Source organism: Paramormyrops kingsleyae, chromosome 23 (genome assembly GCF_048594095.1).
Source record: "Paramormyrops kingsleyae isolate MSU_618 chromosome 23, PKINGS_0.4, whole genome shotgun sequence".
Taxonomy (NCBI): domain Eukaryota; kingdom Metazoa; phylum Chordata; class Actinopteri; order Osteoglossiformes; family Mormyridae; genus Paramormyrops; species Paramormyrops kingsleyae.
The window spans coordinates 7,398,812-7,420,929 of NC_132819.1; the positions used below are offsets into that span (position 1 = coordinate 7,398,812).

The window sequence follows — 22,118 nt, forward strand, 5'->3', positions numbered from 1 at the left end:
ACTGTTGTGCCAATCTAGAGATTTAGCTGCATGGACCGCAGTGTATTCAGCTTAGTTGGCAGAGATGTAGAAACCAGCAGCAGATGATAGAATCAGTTTCATTTAAAGCTGCAAGGAAAATCTGTTTCCATTTCTTGTCCCAGAAAGACGAGGTAGTTGGGTATGCAATGCTTTTCCGCTGCACATCCATTTGGCAGAAAACAGGAAGCAAGTACTGTACACACAGCGATCACAGTCAACCATGATTTCTTGCAGCATGTCTTGTGCTCTTTATCTGGTCTATAGTGATTGGAGGACTGTCTGGATTATATCATGCAATGAAGCAGCCATCACAGAATCGTTTCCTTATTTGACAGCATTTCCAAAGAAACAGAAAAAGACCATTTCACCTGCTGGAGTACCAAGGTTCAAGCGCTTCGGATAATCCATTCCATAATCCATCCATCTTTCTGGAACCTTTCATCCCATGCAGTATCACATGATACCTGCAGTCTGTCCCAGGGAGGCGAGGCCTGGAGCCTGGATACACACAGACCAAAGTCATTTAGATGCACCAGTTCACCAAAGACACATGTTTGAACTGGATGGAAACTATAGCACCTAGAAGAATCTTACATGATCATGGGCAGAACATGCAATCTGAACCAGGCGATGCTGGTGCAGGAATGACATCACAGCTGTAGAGGTTTAAGGTCATGTGTTATAACCACTGCTTTACTCTTACAAGGTATGCTTTTTTTTAAAAAAAAAAAAAAAAACTTGCTTGGTCATTATATGCTCTTCTATCTACCCATCTTCCAGCAACTGAACCTGGTCAGGGTTGCAGTGAAGCCTGTCCCAGCCTGTCCCACAATCCTGGGGTACAGCCTGGGTGGGAACTTTTATGTTCATGAATTGACTCATTTTAAGCCTGATACTGTTGCATTATGCAAATGAATGAGAAAAACATGAAAAAATTATATAAGATCATTTATTTACGGTTTAGCTCTTTGGTGATTTAGCCATAATCAATTTAGGCATCAAAGAAGACAATAAAATAGGCAAAGCCACATGTTCTAATCCATTTTGGGGTAGAGGTTATAAACGTTGTAAAATTTAAAGAAGGATTGGGAAGGCATGTAAAGAGCCAAGCCTCCGCAGACACCGCACAATGTTAAATGGAAGATTTATTCCTAATGATTCTGTTAAATGTTGGTGTCTCAGTTTCTGAGAAAAAGACCCACTCTGCAGCAGTTCAACAGGGAACACTTCTTCTGGATCATTCTCTGACTGAACTCTTTTAAATTACGTGTGATTCACCTAACTTTACATCATGAATTAGCGACCACTTAAGCTGCTAGTCTTACTGTTTACTAGGGGTGGAGCCGAACCCGAATACGGTATTCGGAAAGGCACAAATAATGTGTTTTTTACGAATATTTATTTCGAACAAATACTTTAAAAAATATTTGTATTCGGGAACAAGAAAAACTTTATATCAAAAAGCTGCGTTTCCTCTTGAGACCGCAGTGCATGCCCGGATGAGTGAGTGAGTGAGTTCAGGAGTCGGGGGGGCAGTAAAAGAGGTGACTGACACAGGCTGCTCCACACAGCAACAGAGAAGGCTCGGCTGAGTGAAAAAAGACTTAACTGTATCACTATTTTTGTTGAATAGATTTTTGTACCTTAACTGGGTTCCGGAGGCAGTTTATAACTTTCGGGAAGCAGAGTTTGATCGGGAGATTATTCCATTACGCTGCATTATTGACGTCTGCAATCAGGTGCTCTCATGTTCGCTCTGTTTACGTAGCTCTGTTAGCTCGCTAATTTAGACAATAGGCTGTTGACAGAGTAACGTTAACGTTTGGTTAAAAAGGTTAAAACAATGCTTGTGTAGTTGTGTCGAATTGGATGCACTTGTAGGAGTTATATGGTACGTTTAAGTTACTCTGTCTACTGCATATCCATAATTATTATAATGGATATAATTAAAGAATACTTACACTATAACGTAAATTAGAAGTGCAACGCAAAAAAACTGGATTTTTACGCCTATTTTGAATTTTACTCGAATACGAATATAAATACAAATACTTTTCCCCCCTCAACAAATACAAATACAGATACAAATACCGGCTGCTTTGCACACCCCTACTGTTTACCCATCACTGGTATCACTGGGACGGAGGTGTTGTGCTTAGCAGCCGAGTTCATACTGTATGACTCGCTAGTAGCAAGGAGATGAGGACAGGATGGGGGCTGGACCCCATAACTACTGGGCATTACCTCACAGTAGTCGCTGACTTCATACTTGGAAGTCGATTTTTAGATGAAAATTTTTCCTCAGTCTCTTCAAGTCTCGCTTTAATGTGTCTTGAGTATGTTCTCTAGTCATGTGCCAGATGTTAGGCGTTTTCATATACGCATGTCAGCGTACAAAGTACACAGGATTAATGTACGATTAATAAAATATCTATCTATCTATCTATCTATCTATCTATCTATCTATCTATCTATCTATCTGCCTGCCTGCCTGCCTGCCTGTCTGTCTGTCTGCCTGTCTGTGTAGCCATGGGTGCTCTTCACCACATGCCTACATGCATAGAAAATGCATTAATTTACCAAACTGATGATTACTGTCCAAAACTCACATTTAAAGGATGGGATCAAGAAATCCTAAATATGAACAGGACTATCACTTCTGCTGTTCTGACTTTTCTGAATGGTACGAATTAGATTAAAATAGTGGCATGAACCGGGCAGAACTGGATGAGGAATGCAAAAAAAACAAGTAGAATATGTAAACATTTAGTCTTTCTAAGGGCACTTGGTATGTATGGTTTATAATTACAGAGAATATCGAGAATACCGTGTTTTGGAGTGTTTGAAGCTGCCATCACTTGTGCAATCAAGTGTTGTTTTAGCCTGCCAGGGTGTCACTTTGGAAATGTCTTGCCAGCGGTTTTGCTTCCAATTCACCTCCGCCCCCACCGTGGCAGCGGGGCAGATCCGAGCCACGTGAAAGGAAATAAAATCCGCCCGTCTTCTTTTTCACCATCTCCGCGCGGGATGGTATTTGCTGAAGGGTTTCCGATATTTGCAGTGAGCCAGTCGTCACTCCGCACGCTCACAGGGCCCAGTCTTTCTTGGCTTCTTCTCCTCCAGTCTACTCTGGTTTTCCGTTGCTTAAGACACGATATGTCACATGGCGCATTAAAGACTTGGAGTGTGTTTTGCACGCAGACGGATGCCGCTTTAGTTTAAGTCTTTCTCAGACTAGGTCAGATATTAATCCGATGGTAATCTGGCAGCAAGCAGCGGGTTGTGTGTTGGTCTCCAATCCTGTCATATTAAAGCAGCACTACTGACACAAATATGTAACGTTTCCAGACCAGCTGAAATTAACTTAGCAGATCAGGTCGGCGTGGCTGAATGATTAGGTCAACTGCCTTCAATCCAACAACCAGTGATCAGGCCAACAAGTTTATATATTTATATGTTAATGTTTACATGTTTACAGTATTTAAATTCTATTTACTATTTTCTCATTTGCACTATGACCAATGCATGACATTTCATACATTGGACTTGAGCTGCTTAAAGAGGTCTGCTTATAATCTTTAAATGTTATTTTGTCATTGAAAAGGCCGTCAGGGAATTCCCCACAGTATCCTGTGATTGAATTTTTAACACATATTTTTATCTATCTATCTATCTATCTATCTATCTATCTATCTATCTATCTATCTATCTATCTATCTATCTATCTATCTATCTATCTATCTATCTATCTATCTATCTATCTATCTATCTATCTATCTATCTATCTATCTATCTATCTATCTATCTATCTATCTATCTATCTATCTATCTATCTATCTATCTATCTATCTATCTATCTATCTATCTATCTATCTATCTATCTATCTATCTATCTATCTATCTACCTAGCGATCTATCTAGTGATCTATCTAGCGATGTTGCAGTTGGTAGCGGGCACCGCATTTCTCGTTAGTGTTCTCGTGTCGCTCATGCTGCCAGCCTAATGCCTTTTACAGGGAATGTGGTTTTTGTCGTTTCATTTTTTGGCCACCAGGGAGCTGCTAAGCTACCTCAGTGTTTATGTAAAGCTTGTTTCACTGTTTGTTTCAACAACCCAGCTCGTCGCCGTCTGCACGAGGCCGTGTCTCCGCTGTAAACACATTCGCCGTCGCCAGGCAGATTGCGTGAGACATTTTAACAGCTTTGACCAGAATTTTTGGGGGAACACATTCAATAAACAGATTCTGTGAAAAGTGAGACATGTCTGATTTCATTCAGGCAGACTGTGTAGACGCCTTTGCAACGCTGGGTATCCTGGTAAAGTGCTGATCTGCTTTCTCCAGAAAAACACAGCTCTCAGGAGCAGTATAGGAAGCAGCTGGAGGGTATTGAACTCCCACAAATTGTGCTGTTTTTTTTCTTTTTTTAATTAAAAAAAGAACAGCAAACTTCCTTATATTTGTTTTCTTATTGTGCAGCTTTCGGGAGAGTTTACCATACGTGCTATCAGGCATAAGGGAATGATTGAAAGAAGATCACATATTCAAGTGTCCTTACTCAAGCCTTTGGATCCTACATTATCACATGGAGAAACAATCAAGATGGCAACCACAAAAATGATTTGCACACCAGAAATGGAATAGAACAAGTTTTAGCACAGGAACTGGGCTTGTATCACGCTTGGACTGAGTGGCTCTGAGATCCTAGAGTCCAGTAAAAATAAAATAACCAAAGATTAGGAGGCCATATTCGGTGAACCACACAGGTCTTGCCTCTCATCACAGAAGTTCTCCAAAGTTAGCGCCATGGGACCTGGCTGCCTTGCCCGCTTCTGCGTAGACTTAGGGTCATGTGTAGAAGCTCAGACAAAAGTGCCCTCTAGCAATCACTAATCACATTTGTCCTCAAGCTTCTTGCTTGTCTCCAAACGACAATGTGTCAAAAGTGTCAAATCTCCCTTTTGGTTTGATTGCCAAACAACAATGAATGCTGGTAAATGGTGGATACAGCAGAACATCTCTCACCAGACTGATCTCTGGAAGCAAATGACCAGTGTTGTGAAACATCAACCTACAGAGCTGGTGTCTCCTACTTTTTCCCTAATAAAACCAGATAAGCATCCTCCCCAGTCTGCTGGGACTGGTTTCCCTCATTGGATATTGCCCAATTTCATCATCTGTTGTTGTGTAGTCCGGATCTTTGGATGCTAATTCCTAAATGTATTAAAACTGTAGGACGTTATGTAACCTGCTCATGAATGCCACAGATCACCTGACCTCCCTCATCTTAGTAACTCAAGTACATAAGAACTATTTTTTGTGCCATGTTTTTGTCATTGTTTTGTGGGGCAATGTAATGAAGATGTTTAGGAACTTAATTAGGCATTGTGAGGATGGTTCACCCAACACAAAAACCTGTTATTTTCTTGGACTAAGAAAAGGTATAAGTGTAACAATATTTGGTAACACTTTACTTAATGGGGCTCTAATAATGTGCCGTTATGCTGTTACTTATGTATTAATTAACAACAAATTAAGTCTTAGTTACATACGTACCTACATACTACATTAATGAATGAATAATGCATTTTTTATCTTGAGCAATTACTATATTTGTTAATTCTGTAAACCTTTGTGAATTACTGGAGGAACTACTGAAGGAACAAGTCATGAATAACACCAGTGAAATACTGATCTTATGTTGGTTCATCATTAATGAATCATGATGTATCTTGTATTTTCAAGAGCTACTATATTTGTTCATGATTTGTACTTCAGTAGTAACTGAGCAACTACTTAGTATGTGTGCCCCCTCAAGTAAAGTGTTACCCTTTAATGTTTTGCTGTTAGTTTGAGTCTATTCCTGGGGTTCAAGGTGTCACTACATCCACAAGAACGGGTCCCTCACGAGCAGATCCCTCTGTCCCCCGACCGGCCGCTCGTCAGAGTAAGGTGCACGGAGCCTCGTCAGCCTTCTGAAATCACCAGCCCCGCTCAGCACCTGAATGGCCTTATGTAAATATTTGGTACGGGTAACATGAGGATGAAATTATCATTCCAGCCTGGGAATTAAAGCAAAGAGGCCCGGCTGTCCTGGGGATGGACAGGTTACACAAACAGCGAGGCGGGGAGCGTGAGGCTCGGCCCGGCCTTGCTGAAGTCCATCCAGGTGCGGGCAGCTTCGGTAACAGCGACCTGCACAGCCCATGACGGGGGGAGGCTGCCTCCTGGCTTTCATCTGGGTCTCGCCTCCCCTGCCAGAATGAAAACACACGCCCCGACTCCAGCCGCAGCCTCCTGGTACCAAGTTTTCGTAGCCCTTCTCCGGTTCAGTCTGACTGCTGCGTCTGGATCTCCATATGCCCGGGAATGATTACAGTCTTTGCAGTGTTTCTTTTTTTTGCGGTATTATCTTTCCTGAGTGTAATAGCCCAGGCCTCATATGTGGTTTACCAAGGACATGGTTCACTGTTTACACCTGATGGAGGCCTTCGTATTAGGCTCTTGATGTGAAGCTGGGGAGACCCAGTGCCCAGAGCTGTGCTGATTCCCAGCCGATAATCAGTCTCCACTTACACTGTGTATCACTGCAGTATTTTACCTCTGCAGAAGCCTTGTTCTTATTACAAAATCAATTCCTAGGCGCATTTCTGAGGCGTGACATTAAGCAAGCAGTTGCACAAAATTGTAAGTGCTAATTCAACACATGTTCCGACTCGAGAAAACAAACAGTACATGAATAGAGCAGTATGAACACACTGCTGATGCATGTGCATCTTCTCATTATGCACGTTTTATTTGAACAGTTGTCTTATTAGACTCTTGGTCCAATGCTGCATGAGTGTGACATACGTATGATGATTCAGCCTGCGTTTGGGAAATTAGCTCTACAGTTGGACATCAACATGAAGGTGTTCTCCTCTCGCTCCTCTCTCATGCTTCTCCTTACACCCCCACTCCCTTCCCCATAGGTCGCCCCTCCCTGGCTGCCTGAGGCTCCTGACCATGCTGCCTGTGTTCCTGCCGCTGTTCCTGCTGGGGGGGGTTCTGGGAGGCGGATACCACCCCCTGCCTCAGATGAAGTACGTTCAGCCCATGATGAAGGGCCCTGGGGGGCCTCCCTTCCGGGAGGGCAAGGGCCAGTTCTTAGGTAAGCTTTCTTTCTTTCTTTCTTTCTTGTTTTGAATATTGGGTGGGATGTGTTCCAAGCCCCCCCCCCCCCAATAGTAATACCTATAGATGAGAGTATAGCTGTTAGAATTAGTACAACAAACTGAACGCCAGCTAGGAGTGAGAGAAGAAGTTAAAGAAAGAGAGAGTTACAGACGAACAGCGAAAAGCTTATGTTTGGCATAAGAGGGGCCTTAATTCAAACAGAGGGACTGACCTTATAAGTAGCCAATCATGTGGCTTTTGAATCGATGAGTGAACGGCAAGGGGGGACTCAAGGGACCAATCAGCTTTTAGCTAGGGGCAGTGCATCTGTGGACCTGCCCCTGTATAAATCTTTGCAGGTTCACACACTAAGCATTTCCTAGGAAAATGAGCTTTGTGCTGGTGTGTGTAAGGTCAGGATGGCTGGGTCAAGCAAACGCTGTGATGGTGGAACACAAAACGTGCTCTGTTACAGACGAAATGCAGGCGAAAGCCTCAGGTTGCTTTTACCTGAGCTCTAATTTATGTCATTCAGCTCATCTGTAATTTGAGCGGCTCGTTTGCATGTTTTATGGCAGCCGCTTCTGTTTTATGAAGGTGTCATTTCGAAGCCCTGAGGGTAGGCTGACTGGATTTCCTCTTCAGCTCTTAGGTAATATGTTTGCTTCTAAAAATTGATAGTTAATATAAATCTGCCAGTTTTTGACTTGATATTGTCCTGTAGTCCGGTTAAATGAAGTTTCCGTTAGCTAAGGAATACAAGCAAACTCTGGGAAAGTATAACAAAAAAAAATACTAAATTTGAGCTGGAACTAAATTCAGCCGATAAGAAAGATTGCTAATCATTCAAAATATCGATCATTTTATTATTTATTACAAATATTTGTAGGGTTGTACTTTGGAAGGGTTGTTTTGAATCAGACATTAAGCCAATAACTAGGTCAAGATGTATTTGATCCCAGATACCTGAGATTCACAACCACTGTTACAAGCTTTATGACTTGTTGTCACCCCTTTTTGTCAACGTGTAGAAATATTACTAAGAATGTAACTTATTTACACTTGGTGCTTTTTCCGCTGCAAGCTGTAGCCTAGGGCTGCAGTAAACAGTAAATATCGGCCACATTGGTTAAACCCTCGAATCAACCCCTAGCAGCAATGATGTATAGCTGCTTTAATTATATATTCAGCTTATATAAGCTTATGATTGATTCCAGTAAAATGCCTCCTCACATCTGTCTGTCCTTCAGAATAAAGAAATTAGCACTGAACTACGATTCCAGTGCTTCATTAAATTTTCAAAAGTGCAAAAGTAAGATGACAGCACTCACTAATATACCTCACTAGCTGCTAATTCCTTCACTGTTTCAGCTTTACATGTATTGGTTAATCCATACGTTTACTATTTGCCAAAAAATGTTTGGACCACAATTCATGCAACTGATGCTTTCTTAGTTGCTTGACTTTTAGTGTTGGCCTGGTAGGTAGAGTACATTACACACCACTTATTGAGCATGTGTTTTTTCCTCCAAAGGAGCACATTTGTGAGAAAGCAGGCTCAGTCAGTTCCTAGAGCGGGGGAGCAGGGGGTTAAGGGCCTCCCTCAAAGGGCCCAGTGGGGAATTCACTCTGCCAACCCTGGGGTTTCAACCCAACAACCTTCTGATCAGAGGCACAGAGGCTGAGCCGCATGCTGCCCCTGTATGGTGCGCAGCTCATCTAAATGTGATAGTGCCGCAAGGAAAGCGGATGCCGGCCGCAACCGCGGCCGCCGTCGGAGTTGCCACGGCAGGGTTGGAGGAAGCAGACAAAAACATTCCTGGGATTGTGGACTGGATGCAATTCAGAGTGTTTCTGAGAATGAGAGCAGACTGCAAACAGGAGTAATCAGCGCATGCGTGTGCCCGTGAAAACAGCTTCTCACGGCCCGCTGCAGCTCTGCACCCTGAAAGGGACCACGGGCCCTCGCTCAGACTGCTCTCTGGGGCTGGTGGGGCCACATGGCTCATTCATAAACCTTTGATTGCTCTCCGTTTGGAAAGCCTCACGAAGACATGCTCCTCCGAAGCATCTGGTAGCTGTTAGTAGTGTTTTTATATATTTTTTTTTAAGTAAGTTTAGTCAGGGGCATGTGAGATTGTGCTAAAGTGTGTCAGACTTAACGGTCAGTAATGCTAATATCCCACCCAGCTTTGTCAGCAGAAGCAGCCTCTGACCCATCCTTCATTTCCTCCAAGCGAAAGTCCACCCTGGACAAAAGCAAAAAAAAACAACAGAGCAATTTCGTTCGATGTTTCGTCCGATGTGTCACCCGTACTTGGGCCTCAGAGCGGCTGGAAAAAGAAATGCTTTTTTGCTCTCCCAACACGTTCCAGTTAAGTGGGCTGTGGTAAAAATGGAAAGGAGGCATGGAAAACACAGACTCGTCATCTCCTGGATCTTGCCTGAGGCAAAGAGACCACAGCCATGAGTGAAGTGGTCTCCTGACCCAAGCTGAAGTTTAGCTCCTTTCGCTGCCACTGACTATCCATACATCAGGTATAGTAAGTACAGTAGGTGTTGGCCTGGTAAGTAGCTTATATATATATAGCACCTTTAGAGACATACACATATCTATGTAGAACAAATGTCACAAAGTACTTCAGAAAAAATAAAACAAGATATTCAAACATCAATAAAAGCTGTACAAAAAGTTTTCAGACATCATTTAATGGAGCCCTCTCTGCCGGCTGATCCAACGTCCATGGGGCAGCAACAGCAACAGCTCTGTCAGCTCTGGTTTTAGACTTGGACTTGGGATAACAGCAAAACCTGGATCGGAAAGCCTGAGTGTCCTGTTTGCTGAGTATGGGGTCAAAAGGTCACAGATATAAGTGGGTATCTGATTGTAAAAAGGATTATAAATAAGTAAACAAAAATCTTAAAATCTATTCTATATTTTACTGGAAGATGCCAGAATGGGAGAGAGATGTGCTCTGTGGCTGGTATAGCTGGTCAGACATCTGCTGACTCAAATTAAAACTGGAGTTGACCTGTTTAATACTGGAAGCAAAAGTTTCCAAACACTTTTTGACATGGCCAGGAACCATTCTGAAACCATTTTCAGCATCAGCAAGCCCCTGCAACTTATTGGAGGAAGACATTATTTTAACGAGGAAAAAAACAGAAACAAAAATGCTCAAAGACAGACAAACTGTTAAAAATGTCGCCATAGTGCAGCCAGATCATATGGAATGCAGGCAGCCCTCCTGAAATGTTACCATTTGAGAAGATGGTGCAATGTCCTGTGCATCAGATCCTCACCCTAGTGTCAAATTGTCCACCACACGATTCCTGGGACCTACCGCAGAACCCGAAACCTACATTTGTAAGGAAGATAGGAGTCCCAGCTATTTGTGAATGGTCATCCTGAACCTCTCTGTCATTCCTGGGTGTGCTTTGCTCTCCTGGTTTTCCACCTCGAGTGTGATTGGGCTGCACATAAAGGCATCCACCACAAGAAGAATCCGCTGATTCTCTCTTGGCAAAGTTTGAGCTTCTGGATTTTGCTAACACAATGGCTCCTAGTTACAGGGCCTGCTGCTACCAGGAATTTTTATTTTTATTTCATTATATATATATAGCTTTTTATGTGCTGCTTTTGTAAGCCTTGAACCCAATTTGCTGCCACAATCCTAGACTTACTGGGGAATGAGATCATCAGTGTCGTGCTGGGACTGGGGCACGCTGGCTTTGTGAAGGGGGAAGTCCTCTGTATTTAAGATCCATTCTAGAGCCACGGAATTCCTGTGTCCTTTTTCCTCTGTGTAGGAACGTTCCAGTGATGATAATGTGCTTTTTAACGGCAGCTCACTCATTTATTTGTCTCTACTCCCACCTACTGGAATGAATGCAGCATTGCATGTAAAAGTAGATCTTTTTTGTTTGGTGATCTGGCCCTAAATTGCTGGCATTTCTGACACCAGAGAAAGTGGTCAAGTGTTTTGTAAGGATTAAAATTATTCTGATTTGACTGATTCTCAAAATCATATTACTTATTTACTGTCCACACATAAGGCTTCATTTTCCCAGTATGTACATCTTTCTTCCTAAGCTTTATATAACTGGAATGATTAGCTACCCTTTTTATTATCTAGTGATGTATTGCATTTTCATAATATTGTCAGTTTTATATATTTAGCATATGTATACAATAAATATTTACACTAAATAATGCATTAGTATCAATCAATGCCACTATTCCTCTGCCGGTTGTAACCTATTTTAGTCGACTCTTACTTTGGACACGACAATTAACCTACAGTACCTTTAGCAAAATCCTTCTTTCTGCAGTACGTCAGAGCAGATTTTTCTGGAGCAGATTACCTGGTGTGGCTGTGCACAGCACAGCTTTCTAGTTCTCTCAGGGCCTAACCCTGTGTCACAGACTGACCCCCTGGCAGAGGCAGACCCCATGGCAGATACAGACCCCCTAGCAGATACAGACCACCTGGCAGGCACGGACCCCATGGCAGATACAGACCCCCTGGCAGACACAGACCTCCTGGCAGACACAGACCCCATGGCAGACACAGACCCCCTGGCAGATACAGATCCCCTTGCAGAGGCAGACCCCCTGGCAGGCATGGACCCCATGGCAGATACAGACCCCATGGCAGATACAGACCTCCTGGCAGATACAGACCCCCTGGCAGCTACAGACCCCCTGGCAGCTACAGACCCCCTGGCAGATACAGACCCCATGGCAGATACAAACTCCCTGGCAGATACAGACCCCCTGGCAGACACAGATCCCCTGGCAGACAAAGACCCCATGGCAGACACAGACCCCCTGGCAGATACAGATCCCCTTGCAGAGGCAGACCCCCTAGCAGATATAGACCCCCTGGCAGGCACGGACCCCATGGCAGATACAGACCCCCTGGCAGATACAGACCCCATGGCAGATACAGACCCCCTGGCAGACACAGACCCCATGGCAGCTACAGACCCCCTGGCAGATACAGACCCCATGGCAAGTACCATACCAGGATGACAGAGCATAGCCTCCAGAAAAAAAGCTTCACCACCCACATATCGTAGATTGGCTGGTTTCCTGATGGCCGTTGAAGTCTGACGTGACCATCACTGATGGCCTCACATGGTCACGTCACACTTCACACACCAACCACGAGGAAGGGCGAGCCATGGTGCCTTTACATCCTCAGACATCTGACGATGGTCTGAATGTCATCAGCAGCGCCAGCCCATCTTTACAAATATACTATTGTGTCTGTTCTCGTGAGAATAACAAGCGCAGCAGAGAGAGGAGATGACTGGCCAGAGGAGAACCGACACAAAGCAGCTCAGGGCATTTGCATGATACACTTCCTTAAAATGCCGGCCTGGATCATAAACTTGAGCCGAACTAAGTACTCAGATTACATGATTCAGGGATGGTTTTACCCACCGTCAGCCAGGTTCCTCAACGACAATTGATTGCATGCGAAATCTTGCAACACTTGACACTCTGACACTTTACACCTCAGCTTCTATTTCCAGCGCCGCTCTCACACATGTGTATGCCGAGTGTTTGTTTATACACTGGGGTGCTATTGTCTGTTGTCATGTATCATTGTTTATCTGTGACTGCCATACTTACCGTCTTGCATTTGTTGTCTGCTGTTTGGCACTATAATCTGCAGGAAGCATTCAGGTAGAAAAGAAAAGTTTATAAAAATGGTTTATAGTGTCAAATAAATGTACTTAAGTTTTATAAGTACTTCTTTGTTATTTAAAACTTACTATGTAGTAAATATAACATTTTCTAATGATTACAACTGACCATTAATTGTCTAATGAGGCATTTGCAGTCAGTGGAATGCCGGACATTAACAGCACTTTATGTTATTTGGTTCTGGTGGCTCTTCTGGCACATAGAATGGAGAACATATTACCTAGATTACTTCTGTCATATTTGGACTGTACCAGCAGCCAGAAAAGACAAATTTAGGAAACAAATGTAACACTGTATCTCATTTCCATTCACAGTAACAAAGTAAGAGAACATTTTTAGTTTTAGAAAACCTCAGTCCCTCCACATGTAAATTTTTTTCAGACAAACGTCGCATAATCGTGTCCAACACAAAGTGGCATTTTGCTAGTGTTACTGATTTCTAGCGTTACTGATGTTTTCACTACAACTGGTGAGATCATTTCCACAAACAGTGGAAATATGGAATTCCGGCTGAACGATAAATTTTATATAAAGTTATGAAATATACTCTAATATCACATGATTCTTTAACATGACGGCATTCTGCCTGAGTTGACCTTTTGGGAATTTACACACATCTTAGCAAACAGTGGTATTTGTTACTCACACCGAAAGTCCAAATCTGCGGCTAGCCCCCCAGCACTGAGACGTAGGTAATGTGTAAACTGGCGACACATCTTGAATCAATCTGTAATGTCTGACTGAGGCCGAAGACTTGGAACAACTGCCAGACCTGGCCAGTGGATAGACTGAGATGACATGATAGATGACAGCCGCTCTCTCTCTCCATTGCTTCTATTACTAATTGATCTTGAAATGTGCTTTCATCATCCTGCCCTGACTTCGAAATTCCCACATATATTGCCGCCATTTTGAAATGTTAGTCTACATGATGCTACTTATTCTGACACTCAGATAAACTGTGGAATGGAGGAAAACTGTGTATCTTTCCCATTATTGTATTTTTTAAATTTTTTTATATTATAATTGGACATAAACTTTCAATTTCCCCCGGTAATGTTGTCTTGGATATCCCTAATAAACAACATTTCATATTGTTTGAACAACCAATTAGCCATGAATTTGAGCACCAAGCGTGAGGTTAGCTTTACAGATACGGTTTGTTTCTCTTATTATGTCAGCTGATGAGAAAAAAAAACACTTAATGGTTCTGCCAATTACACAGTAAATTGTCTCCTTGACTGATCTGCCGTTATGTGAGCAGGATGTGGCCCAGTGGGTTTGGGTGCTGTGACTGAAAGGTTTTTGGTTCAAATCCCATGGTTAGCCAAGTGATTTTACCATTGGGCCCCTGGCCAAGGCTGCAGGGACTGGCTGACCCTGCTTTCTCAAAAAAAAAAAAAAACATCGCTTTGGTTAAAAGCATCTGCTAAATAAATAAGAATGTAAATGATGCAGCTGACGTCGGCCAGAAGTGCAGCAGTGCATCCATTCAGTGTGGGCAGTGAGAGACCGGAGCTGTCTGCAGTCCATTCTGTCTCCCTCTGTCAACAATGGCTTTCCAAAGCTGCAGCAGACCCTCCCGGAAATTAAATTCGGAGGAATCATCATTCTCCTCCATTCATTTTCTTTTTTATGTCCTCTAAGGGGATATGAGGCTGTAAGGCAACACCTGCGACTCCATTTGCAGGGGAACAAGAAAGAACTGGGATCCCAGTCATTTAAGGATGATGGATTTCCCATCTGTGTACAAAACAATAGGTCACACCTCGGTCATAACAAATAACAGCAGATAGTTTTGGAAAAATTCCCAAGTTCACTAATCTTTTGTTAAATCCCATGACTACGTGATGACAGCGTACTAGTAAATTCATACAGCTGGGAAACGAGTGTGAAGGTGAAGTATGATCCTCTTTAGGAGCCAAGAAAATATATGAGCACATTGTCAGTGGCCCTTAAATGGTTTCTCTTTGCATCACTTTGCAGATACGCTGCCTATGGTGGACGTCAAAGGAGAACCTGGCCCTCAAGGAAAACCGGGCCTCCGTGGGCCGCCGGGACTCCCAGGTCCTGCAGGGAAGCCAGGGATTGGAAAGCCAGGACTCAATGGGCAGCCTGGGTCTCAGGGCCCCCCTGGGCTGTCTGTGATCGGGAAACCGGGGCCCCCAGGCTTTCCTGGAAAGGCAGGTCTGAAGGGCATAGCCGGGGGAAAGGGTGAGATTGGCCTGCGAGGTGAACCAGGCCCAAGAGGATTGCCCGGGCAGCCTGGCCTCCCGGGACCCTCGGGCTTGTCTCTGAATGGAAAACCTGGACTCCCCGGCATTAGGGGCCCTCCAGGGGGCAGGGGTGAGCCAGGGTTAAAAGGGGAACCGGGTGCTTATGGAGAACGAGGGCAAAAGGGGGAAAATGGAAATGGAACTCCAGGTATACCTGGGCCACGGGGCCCGACTGGCCTTAAAGGTCTTCCAGGACTACCTGGGGCCCAAGGCATTGGAAAGCCAGGAATGAATGGGCTTCCTGGGCCTGTTGGGCCAAAAGGTGATGGTGGACTTCCAGGAATACGAGGATCACCAGGAGAACCTGGTGCTCCAGGATTGCAAGGTCAGCCTGGACCAATTGGACTAGGGAAACCTGGCGTAGATGGCTTGCGTGGAGTGCCAGGTCCTCTTGGACCAAAGGGGGAACAAGGGCACCAGGGGCCACCGGGTCTGCCCGGAGCTGCTGGCTATGGCAAGCCTGGGTTGATGGGGCAGAAGGGGGATCGTGGTTCCTCAGGACTACCAGGACTCCCTGGAGATAAAGGGGAGCATGGAATGGATGGGCAGCCAGGTAACATTGGCCTGGATGGACAACCTGGACCTCCAGGAATCCAGGGCCCTATCGGTCTTCCAGGTAAGCATGGCATACCTGGCCTAAAAGGAGAAGTTGGGCCTGTTGGGCCCCCAGGAGCACCTGGGATCAGAGGAGCTCAAGGTCCCAATGGACTTGCAGGAAAGCCTGGTGTCCCTGGAGAAAGGGGTCTGCCTGGCCCCAATGGTGTTTTTGGAAAGCCAGGTCCCAAAGGAGAGGCTGGCCACATAGGCTTGCCTGGTAACCCTGGGTTGACAGGTGTGCCAGGATTGAAAGGGGAATCTGGAATTGTAGGGGCCCCGGGGCCTCGAGGTCAATCTGGGATTCCAGGCCTCCAGGGCCCATCAGGGCCTATGGGGCCCCAGGGAATTCCTGGTTTAAAGGGGGAGCCTGGTCCTCCTGGCTTACCTGGGGTAACCATGAATGGCAATGATGGAGTACCAGGACCACAGGGCCCCCCAGGAAAACCTGGTACAGCGGGACTGAGTGGCATCCCAGGGCCCCCAGGTCCTCCGGGCCCCCCGGGTCCTCCAGGAGCCATCATCAATGGTGAGACGCGAGTGTCTGGGCTGCATGAACCTGACCTTGGCGGGGAGTCGGTTCCAGGTGGCCGGAATGGGAAGCCCCAGTATGGACAAGGGGTGCTGTCTGCCGCACTCGCTCCCGCTTTCACTGCCATCCTGACCACTCCCTTCCCGCCCTCTGGCATGCCAATTAAGTTTGACAGGACTCTGTATAATGGGCAGAACGCCTACAATCCTTCTACGGGGATCTTCACTAGTCCATTCGCTGGCATCTACTACTTTGCTTACCACGTGCATGTAAAGGGAACCAGCCTGTGGGTGGCGCTATACAAGAACAATGTGCCTGCCACATACACCTACGACGAGTACAAGAAGGGCTACATGGACCAGGCATCCGGCAGCGCCGTTCTGGAGCTGAAGGAGGGAGATCAGGTGTGGGTCCAGATGCCCTCTGACCAGGCTAATGGGCTGTACTCCACTGAGTACATCCACTCCTCCTTCTCAGGGTTCCTACTCAGCTCCACATAACGGCCCTCCCCACATCCAAATTCACGACCATCATCATCATCATCATCATCATCATCATCATCATCGTCATCAGCCATAAAACACCTACAGCATCAAATGACTTTGTGAACAAGCAGAAGAAGGAAAGAAAACATTTCAAAGCAGGGGAAGGATATTTTATACTGTCTCTGAGTTTCTCTCTACCTTTCAATGTTTTGATTTTGTTTTCACTTTTTGAACCTGTTTTGTTTTCTAGCATATATTATTAATATTAATATTATTATTGTTTCATTTGCTGTTTTGTTGTTCTTTTTTGATGTTATTGTAATTGATGTTCTATTGAATTGGACGGTTAAGGACCTTACTTCACAATGTGGTTGCGCCTGCTGCCAATGCTTATCTGTGTGACTGAACACTGCCTGACCCCTGACCCTTAACCCTTGACCCCTGACCCCACAGAACGTTACATCCCAGGGTTCATGGGCATTTCACTTTCTGCAGTCACAAACTTCTGATCACTCACGTGCCACCGCTTACTCCATATATGCATTATTATATCTATATAAACATATACGCAGTTCAAAAAAGTACAATCAATACACTGAGACGTCATATAAACCGGCTTGTTCTCTGATCATTTATCAATACATTTTACGTATTTTTTTCATCCATGATATTCTGAGATCACGTTACGAGTAGGTTGCATCAGGATAGCTCTTCGTTACAAATACTGATGGATATATTTGTAATGCATTTTTGCTGATCTATTAAATTATGATAGCCTGTTGTCAAAATAGCTAGGTAATGGTTACATTCTGGAAGCTGACGGCTGTGATTAACAGTGTAGTATTAGAGGTTGCATGCCACAGTGTGCTTTTTATTTTAACAACTATAAAGACAAAATCAGTCATCGCAGAACCGTTTTGTGTGCAATGTAACCCGGTCTACTATTTGAAAAGTCCTAGATAACATTTGCGTAATATGCCGCCACCAATCGATCAATACATTTTTATATAAGTAAGTGAATATGGACCAGCTATTGGATTTAGCCTGCTAGCTTTCTCTGATCAGAACAGTGGATTTTCTTTCTCTGTGTTGTGGAATTATATATATTTTTGTACTGTAAAGATAATTCTTTTCTGTCCTATGTACTGTAAGACCTGAACATATCGTTGTTATTTATTCCCCTGTTGCATTTAAGTACCGTTGCTTTACAAGCTCGGATCATTATGACTTCTGAGCGATTTGTGTTATAAAGCATATCAAACAACCTTTTCTGAGGATTCTTCTAAAGTTACACATCACATTTAAACATTCAGATCATGTATACGCATTAGGCTCACTGTTGGAGATTTTCCTTAAGGTTATTTTATGTTTTGATACGTGTTACTTTTGTGCTGTTTGTGTGCACAGGATTTGTGTACCTAATTTTTTGTCTTAGTGGCAGTGGTCTTCAGTGCCCTAATCCCTGGACTAGGTTCTTGAATGTGTCATTCCATGCAGTGTTTCTTTTTTGGGGGGTGGGGAGTGGGGGGGTCAAAGTAATCAGCTGCTTCTGTCCACCAAAAATATATGCATGGAATGTCTAACAGCAACACTCTTCTTGCCTTAGCTCTGCTGCCTTACTGTGGGCACGGCAGGTGCTAACCTCCACCTGCATGCTGCAAAGGGCCACTTCGCTCTAGCTGCTGTAGGCATAGATGGGAATGAGTCTTAGTCTCCCTTTAAAAAGCCTGACCACAGTTCCTGCAATTATATTTAAAAAAATACCTTGGGGTGTTTAATGGTAGTATTAGTTCATTTACAGATCGAGAAAGAAACAAGAATATTTTTAGAATCATTCTCCTATAACAGCGTAACAAAACACATTTGGCACAGAGTTTTCTTCAGTGTAGCCACTGAGAAAAGACTTAAGTTCAATATGGATACTTAAGCCTTTAAGAGAATCAGTTTACTACTTACTAGTTAAGTCTAGTGTTAATTGAAGGTGCCTGCATCTCCCTTTAATTTAAAGTGACACCACCATGAAGTGTTAGTTCGTCAGGAGCAGCCTGTGGGTGACGCTCCCCTTTATGCCCTGAGAAGTAAAGATAGTGATATGCAGAGTCTTATCCTCCATTATTGGCCTGCACCCTGAAGGATGAATAGGTGATCCACGCGACTGCTTGATGTGTTTTACTGGGCCAAAGTCAACAGTCAGCTACAGCTTCTGCCGGGTCTCAGAGACGGTGTCAGGACTCAGCCCAGGATTTCTTTCACTGGGTGGTGGCTAAATGAATGTCTTACTTGGGGTATTCTGAATGGCAGTAAATGCCACAGTAGAAACCCCTTAAAGATAGCGTCATTAGCAGGGGAATGTGTGATAGCCTTAATGTGAGGGACACCATCATCAGCTGCAAAAGTGTACACAGCTGGGGCACCAGCAGAAACTGTCAAAATGGACAAGTGCTTGATGTTTGCGGTGTGAAAATACTTAAAAGAAGGGATGGCCAAATGAAGCTTCATGAACCACTTGTTGTATCTTCTGATGCCACTAGATGGTGCTTTCTGTTCAAAAAAGGGCTCAAAGCGTGCCCCAAACAAACCAAGAGCACCATCTAGTGGATTCAAAGAATACAGCAAATGGTTCATGAAGCTTCGTTTGGCCATCACTACTTCAAGGGTATTAGAAAATAGAGGAGCTTACAGTACATTAACATCATCCTTGAACTTTTGGCTCAAAACAAAACAGGCTTCAAAACAAAATACATTCCTCCATCCATTTCTAAAAGGATGACAATCCTGCTAATGGAGATTGGAATCAGTGGTCGAAAAGAGTAAGGTATAAATCTGGGTGTACTGTTGAAGTGATGCCTGTCCAGGAGAGGGCAGACACATAAAATCAATTTTCAGGTATCAGGTGCGAGGAAACACCAACAGACTAATGCTGAGGATAAATGTGAACATACAAGCATGTTGGTCTGAAACCACAGAATAGAATATAGAGTTAGCACGCTGCCTTACATCGTTTGTGCGATAAATATTACAGTGATCTCATATAAAAAGATGTTTAGCAATGCTGAACAGGATCCTTAAGAGGTGCCTGCCACTAAGTTAGAATAACTAAGCATCTTATCAGTCACCCATGCTTGTTTCTGTGTTGGGTCCTTATTAACCCCACTTTCTGCAAGATTTTGGTTCGGCCTGCCTGCATATTTCACTAGAGAGCTCGACATTTTTGACTGAGAAGGAACAGTCTGGACAATGGTTTTTTGTTGGGTGTCTAGTGTTGGTCTCTGCTGGATTGAATCGCAGTGCTGATCTTTTTCAGGTCCATCATCTCCCTAACCTTTGCGCCTGACTATCAGCAAAGCGTTTCGAAGGCACAGCCCGTTCAGTAGCCCTCTGCACATTATATGTTTCTCAAGTATATATAAGCAATGTACCTTTTTTACCCTGTGTTGAAATGGTGCTGTGTATGCCACAATCCTGCAGCATGCAAGCTCAGGAAAAGGTGTGGACTGGATGTATGACACATCCTGACTGTCTGAAGTTAGGGGGGGGGGGGCTCCACTGCCATTTCTGCCAGAGATTTAATATCTGGACAGCCTTGTAGTTTCTGCAGGCTAATTATTCTGTTGGATAATTATTACATAGAGTTGTGAATGAACTGCCAGTTGTTTTTATGATGTTCCAGTATGACCCAGTCCCACCAGTATCATTGCTAATAACTTAAAAAAAAAAAACATATATCAGCTCTGGCTTGATCCCCAATAAACAGAAAGACACTCATCTGTTTACCACCTGGTACCCAGAACATAGAAATACACCCCCTGCTTATGTGGGTCAGGTACAATTAAATCATTGTTGTATATTTGATACTTTCCATTTTTGGCCATTGCAAAGTTTCCAGTTTAGTGCACAGGAAAGAATTTCACTTATAGATTTTTTACACCCCCCCGCCCCGGAAGCCTGACAATGAGAGTGAACTTTGTCCTCATAAACAGTATTTTTGTACAGTTAATGCACTGTTTGACATTACCTTCAGCCTAGTTCTCCAATCCACCATCAACACAAAGTTTGTAAATGATGATTGTTGTGAGTCCCTTTCGACAAGGCAAGGTTTTTTCTTGTTATATATCATTTATATATTTTTATATATCCATTCTGTTATGAAAACGCAGGATGGATTTCCATGTTCCCATTATGTCTTGTGTTTTATTTTCCAACGAGACTGGATGCAGTGTTGCATTGTTATACACTCTACCACAAGTGTGCATAACAAAAAGGAAAAAAAAAAAAACCATATAAGAAAAACTGTGCTTTTGCAAATAAACAAAAACTAGGAAATTATATCTCTTGCTTGAGTTTTACAGGATATTGTATTTTTTTATTTAAAATTGAGTGGAAATTCCCATTTGCACATGAAATTAATAAAAGTGATATTTATACATATGTGCTGAGATAGCAGGAATGGCCAAAATGATTGCCGAAGCCCAAAAGTTATATACAGTATTTAACAACAATGACAAGTACCGTGCATTTACATTGATAGTTAGCACTATAGCATTGTTTGTGAAGGATAATCTTTTGTGTACATTATTTTTCCTCTCGTGTTTATTGTACTACATATCACACAATTGTTTGTTTTTTTTCCTTTGTGAAGTGTCATTGCATACACTGTATGTAATAGATTTTGGGTATAAAATGCACTCTTGTTTGATTGAAAATGTTTTGTCTGTTTATACTAAATCTACAGAACTTGATAGTATTGATACCACATCAATAAATACTTTCCAGTATATCTGTGTCATTTTGCTTTTGAACATTGGACATATATCCAACTGAAGGCATATTTTATGCTTTACATTACATTGCCATACGTTATTAGAAGATTAGTACGTTTATTGCTTTTTATTTTTGTGAGATGTTTGAATTTATGGAATACCTCAGAACTATTTCTATCTCAAATGCCTCAAGCAACATCTCAGAAACTTGTAATTTGCAATTCTCAAATTCAGCACTAGAGGGAGAATAAAGCTAAAGTTTAACTCCTGAGTTAACTGGTACCGAGGGTGAGATAGGACCGTAGGAGAGGCATGGGTCCATTGAAACATATTTAGCTGGGTTCTGAAATCCTATCGACTGTTATTGCGTATTTTAGATGAATGCAATTATGTGTGCCATTGTAGTATACCTCACGCAACTAAACCTTACATTCAAAATAAAGCGATTCCTGGGTGATAGATATATAATCTTCGTGAGTGCTCACATTTTAGTCATTCATCACATATTCATATTGTCTTAAACGCCGTTAATGTAATTCTATCTTGTAAGAAGACACTATTGCATAACACGCACCACGCC

The 22,118-nt window shown here is 43.3% G+C and overlaps 1 protein-coding gene across 4 annotated transcripts in view; it reads left to right on the forward strand.

The window, feature by feature from the left end:
- The window catches only part of col8a2 (collagen, type VIII, alpha 2), a 92,238-nt gene extending 70,685 nt beyond the window's left edge, over positions 1 to 21,553 (forward strand). For all 4 annotated transcript variants that reach the window (XM_023832075.2, XM_072705587.1, XM_023832076.2 and 1 more), the window contains 2 exons: positions 6,992 to 7,170; positions 14,878 to 21,553. In XM_023832075.2, the coding sequence (XP_023687843.1) occupies positions 7,026 to 7,170; positions 14,878 to 16,793 (2,061 nt within the window). In that variant the 5' untranslated portion in view covers positions 6,992 to 7,025 and the 3' untranslated portion in view covers positions 16,794 to 21,553. The remainder of the gene's footprint in view (positions 1 to 6,991; positions 7,171 to 14,877) is intronic.
- Positions 21,554 to 22,118: the final 565 nt, after the last annotated feature.